At 66.5% G+C, this 4,692-nt stretch overlaps 3 protein-coding genes across 3 annotated transcripts in view; 2 read left to right on the top strand and 1 right to left on the bottom strand.

The window, feature by feature from the left end:
• Positions 1–243, bottom strand: part of CHMP1A (charged multivesicular body protein 1A) — a gene marked incomplete at its 3' end in the record, with an annotated part of 3,535 nt that extends 3,292 nt beyond the window's left edge. Inside the window, exon 1 of the mRNA XM_012722847.1 lies at positions 186–243. Coding sequence (XP_012578301.1) covers positions 186–243 — 58 coding nt within the window. The remainder of the gene's footprint in view (positions 1–185) is intronic.
• A 1,323-nt stretch (positions 244–1,566) lies between these two features.
• On the top strand, positions 1,567–3,866 carry SPATA33 (spermatogenesis associated 33). The gene is made up of 2 exons (XM_012722846.1): positions 1,567–1,624; positions 3,019–3,866. Exons 1-2 carry the CDS (start codon positions 1,567–1,569, stop codon positions 3,228–3,230), a joined length of 270 nt encoding a protein of 89 aa, XP_012578300.1. The 3' UTR covers positions 3,231–3,866.
• A 437-nt stretch (positions 3,867–4,303) lies between these two features.
• Positions 4,304–4,692, top strand: part of CDK10 (cyclin-dependent kinase 10) — a 4,771-nt gene continuing 4,382 nt past the window's right edge. The window contains exon 1 of the mRNA XM_004679564.2: positions 4,304–4,527. Coding sequence (XP_004679621.1) covers positions 4,441–4,527 — 87 coding nt within the window. The 5' untranslated portion in view covers positions 4,304–4,440. The remainder of the gene's footprint in view (positions 4,528–4,692) is intronic.

Raw genomic sequence — 4,692 nt, 5'->3', positions numbered from 1 at the left:
CCTGGGAGACGGGAGCTTTCGGGAAAGAAGGGCGGGTGTCCAGGGCACAGTGTCCGGCAGTCGGGGGCCCTAAGGGCCAGGAGCCTGGCCTGAGCCCTGTCTGTCCAGAAGAGGCCACCGGCAGCCCGGGCTCCGGGGCGCCCATTGGCCAGGGGGGCGCAGAGTGCTCTTAGCCAAGTTCCTACAGCCTGAGTGCCGGCTGCCAGTTCCGGAGTGGTGGGCTTGTGTGTTTAGCCGCGGCATTTCTGGCAAGCTACAGCACAATAAAGCCGTTCAAAAAGGAGGGACACAGCGTCAAGTTCTTTGAAGAGACGGAGGGAGTCTGGGAAGGCCCTGGCGGAAGGCCCTGGCGCCCCGGGTGAGGGCCTGCCCGGCTCCGCCGAGGCAGCGTGGAGGTCTGAAGCCAGGCGGTCAGCAGGAGGAGGGTCCAGAGTGGGTCTCGTAAGTCCTCTCCTTTCCCCCGACAGATGTGGAGGGGTCAGACCTCAGCCTAACGGTGCAAACCTTAGTGAAGTGAGCGTCCGGCAGGTCGGAGAGGACGTGGGTCCTGGGGCAGGCAGCGGGCCCTGGGGACCGGGCGGTGTGGCGTCCCCGTCTCTGGTCACCCAGGCATAGAAAGGGCATTTTTTTCGTCGCCGTGAATTACACTCAGAAACCCGGGAGAGATGGGTGCTGCCTCGACTGCACAGACACTACTTAGCGCGGGCGCCTTCTCCCTGCAGTGACCGGCCCTGGCAGCTGAGTCACCTCTGCCCGCGCAGGCTCGGCCTCCTCCCGCAAGGCTGCGGCGGCTCCCTGAGGCCGAGCGCTGAGGCTGTTGCAGCCCAGCCGCCCTGCTGTGAGGAGTGTCTGCCACCTGCAGTCCTCGGGGCTCCCTGTCTCTGTTCCCTCCAGCCCTGCTGCCACACTGGAAGCCTCGGGTGATGCTGTTCCTCCCAGCAAGTGTCCTTGAGCCGCAGCCCTGTGGTGGCTGTCCCCAGGGGCTGTCAGATGCCACGGGCCTGCCACGTGTGCCATCACTGCTACCTGCCCAGCCGCGGCTGTCCTGAATTCCCGCCCCACAAAACCAAGGCACACTGAGTCTGGGGTCGGCGGGGGTTGGGGTCCTGTGTGCTGGAGCAGGGGTGGGCGGAGGGCCGGCACACGCGCGGCAGCTGCGTGCTGAGCTGGCTCTGATGTTTCCGCTCGACACGGCGCAGTGCGGCACCCGCGAGCTGCACGCCTCAAGGGGCCAACACCCAGCTGCCATCAGCCGATTCCAACACTGGAAATTCTACTTAAAACAACAACCCGACCCTGCCTGAGAAATGATGGGGACGTTGGAGCTGGGCGGCCGGCGCTGAAGCGTTTGTTTCTTGCTCTCCTGGTGCCCCGCGAGCCCCTTCCCGACCGATGCGTCCTCAGGCGGCAGAGACACGTTCTGGCCTCTTCCTTCTCTCTAGAGGGCTCCCAGGCCACCCTTGGGGTTCTGCCTTCACGACCTCTAGATACAGCCACCCCAGTCTGCCCATCGTGACGTCTGAATGAGCCAGTGAGCCGCCTGGGCGGCCCTGCCAGCCCGCCCTCATGGGCCTGCAGCCGACAGCTGGTTCCAGCTTCGATCCTGGCTGGAAAGTGGGGCCGCGTACCGTGGGGCCCACACGTGTCACCTGTCACGTGGCTGCTGGAAGCCAGCGTGGAAGCACCGAGACCCCTGGGAGGTCTCGTGTTTCTCAGCGGAGCAGCTTTAAAACTCAGGAAGAGAGAGGACGGCCCGCTGGACAGGGCCTCGCGATGGCTGTTCTTGTTCTGCGGCCTGCACGTCTCCGCCGGGCAGGGGCCGTTTGAGGGGCGACCAGGGGATTGGGCGCGTCCGCAGCGGCCTCCACAGACTCCTGCAGGGTGGGTGGGCGCCCGAGTGTTGGCTCAGGTGCCCAGGCAGTCGACACAGCATTAAAGGCTCACATTTTCCTTCAGCCCTAAAACAGCACAGAAGAGGGGGCCCCTGGGGTCCCGGGGAAGCCAGGCGCTCTTGTGGCAGAGCCGGCGGGCTGTGCAGGGTGCCTCCCTCAGCACACAGCCGGCGGGTCAGCCGGCACCAGGGTGAACTCACTCCCACCGCAGGGCACGGACAGGCCTGGAGGCCACGGGAATGTCTGCGTCCGGCCTCTGTGAACAGCTTGGCTCCTGCGGTGTCCCCCTGGCCACTGAAGGGCTGTCCGCGTGACCACGGAAGGGCTCATGTCCACAGCACTGCCTGGCGATGGCAGAGGTCGGAGTAAGCCGAGTCACATCCATGACGCGTGTCTAGGCGTGGGTGGCCAGCGCCCGCCTTTCCTGTGTGCTGTTCGCCGTGGCCTACGTGACTGCAGAGGTGGAAAAGTGATATCCACGTGAATGAAACACAAAAGACCACGAGATGCAGCTTTTGGCTTAATGATGATTAAGACTCAGTGACCTGTGAGGGGTCAGGCTTTGGGCCCCTGGTGGTCGAGAGTGGGGGCTCTGGAGCCCAGGCACCAGGCTGGGGGGCTGCGCCCTCTGCCAGCAGCTGGATACTCCTCGGACCTGCATCTGCAGGAGCAGGGTGGACACACCCCCTCGGGGCTGCCCAGGGCTTAGGTGTCTGGGGTGTGCGGGGCCGGGGGGAGGCCCACATTTAGCAAAGCAGTGTGTGAACCGACGACCTGAACAGGCGGCCCCCACCCCAGCAGCCTGTGCCGGACCTGGCCCAGGGGACGTGTGGTGGCCACAGGCGCTTCTGCAGTGGCCAGTGCCAGGAAGGCCAGTCTCCCCAATGTTCCAGTGGAGCCTGTGGGGACACTCAGGGCTCGCCCTGGAACCGCTGGGGCCTACCCCCTCGGTCGGCCCTATAAGCTACCCTTGCCCGCCAGAAGCTGCTCCTGTCCCTCCTCCAAAAAGGGTGTCTGGGGCTGGCCATGGGGACCTCTGGGCGTCTCCCACACCACGCCGGTGCCTGCTTCTCGGGCAGCCTCCTGTGGGCCTGGTAGTCAGCACCTGGTGTTTTCTTCCTTCCAGAGAAACCTAACGGGAAGGCGAAAGGGGGAAAGAGGAAGCTCATCATCCCCCAGATCGTGATCACTAGGGCCTCACAGGACACCCTGCAGAGCTACAACTCCGCCACAAACGAGGAGCAGAGAACCATCAAGGAGGAGGCCGGCTGGGGCCCCTACTGTCTGCACCGGAACCCCAGCACCGTGGCCGCCTACGGCCCGCACACCCCACAATAAAGGCGTGGCCCGGCTAGCGCCCCGTGCCTCTCTGGCGGGGTGGCCGGTTCGCCCAGCCCCGCTGTCCATCTCTGCCCCACCGCTGCTGGCAGCTCGGTGGACGGGGGTCGGGCCCCTGCCCGAGTGGACTTGTCCAAGCTGGCCCTGCGGGGAGCATGGCCTCTGATGGGCCGCAGGGCCTGCCTGATCCCGTCCCTCTCGCTTCTGCAGGAGCCGGGGTGAGCCTAGGGTTCACGTGAAAGGTCAGCCTCCGGGGGAGGGGCACCGGACGGTGCTCAGGACTCCTAGTGTGGCTGGGACCCGACCCAGGACAGCAGAGGGGGCGGGGCCCTGGCAGAGCGGGGGAGTCCGGCTGAAAGCGCTCCCTCTGCTGCCTGTGGAGGGCTCCAATGGCACCCTGGCCCCGGCCACGGTGCGGGGAGCAAGTCTGGCCACGTGGGAGTGGCCGCGTGGCCACCTCAGTGCCTGGTGCTGCGGCCACAGACGCTGGCTGCGGTGTGGCTTCAGGCACAACCTGCTTGCGGATGGCCAGGAGAGGCTGGTGCCCGCGTCCCGCCTCCCTGCCGCAGCAGCTGGGAGGCCCTAGGGGACACGGCCCGCCTGCCACAGCTGGGGCAGGTCTCCGACCTCCAAGCTAAAAGCTCATGACTTCAAAAAACTAAAATGAACTAAATATACATATTTTAGTGAAAGACTTTGCCTCCCTGATGTCTGTGAAAAGGCCCCCAAGGGACACGTGGCTCCTTCAGCACCGACAGGGCTGCCCTTCCCCGGGGTGCCGTCCCCAGGCGCCCTCTGAGCCGGCCTTTCTAGTTGGGAGGACAGGACAGCCCGGAGGCCCAAGCTGCAGCGGCTCCGCTGTGCCCGAGCAAGCTGCGGACAGCGACCACGCCCCCTCGTGGCCCCGCCCCCGCCTCTCGAGGCCCCGCCCTCCAATGGCCCCGCCCCCGCGGCCCCTGTCCGCCCCTCGGAGGCGTCAGGCACACAGCTCCCCGGCCCGGCAGGCTTCCCTGCTCATGTGGGACGCAGGCGCCCGCAACTGAAACTAGGCAGGCGTGTGGCCCGCGTGAGGGGTGAGGTCCTCTGGGGAATGCCGGGGCTCCCCTTGCCAACACTTGCCAGCGAGGGGGCGTCCCGGAAGTAAGCTGCGCGCCTGCGCGGCAGCACGCAGTCTGCGCCTGCGCACGGAGGAGCCGCGGCGGCGCTCGGCATGGGGGAGCCCGAGCCGGAGCCCGAGCAGATCCGTCTGAAATGTATCCGTAAGGAAGGCTTCTTCACGGTGCCCCCGGAACACAGGGTACGACGGGGTGTCCGCGTCAGCGCCGCCTGCCGGAACGCGCAGGGCCCTTGGTGTCGCGCGGAAGCAGCAATGTTTGTGGCTCGGGCGGCAGCGACCGTTCCAGAGCGTCTCGCGGCCGGATGGGGAAACCGGCGGGGGCGTGGCCGGCCGGGGGCGGAGCCG

The sequence above is a fragment of the Condylura cristata genome, unplaced genomic scaffold (assembly GCF_000260355.1).
Source record: "Condylura cristata isolate star-nosed mole 26May11 unplaced genomic scaffold, ConCri1.0 scaffold00009, whole genome shotgun sequence".
Taxonomy (NCBI): domain Eukaryota; kingdom Metazoa; phylum Chordata; class Mammalia; order Eulipotyphla; family Talpidae; genus Condylura; species Condylura cristata.
Note: the sequence above shows the minus strand (reverse complement) of the source record. Positions and strands in the feature narration are given on the sequence as shown.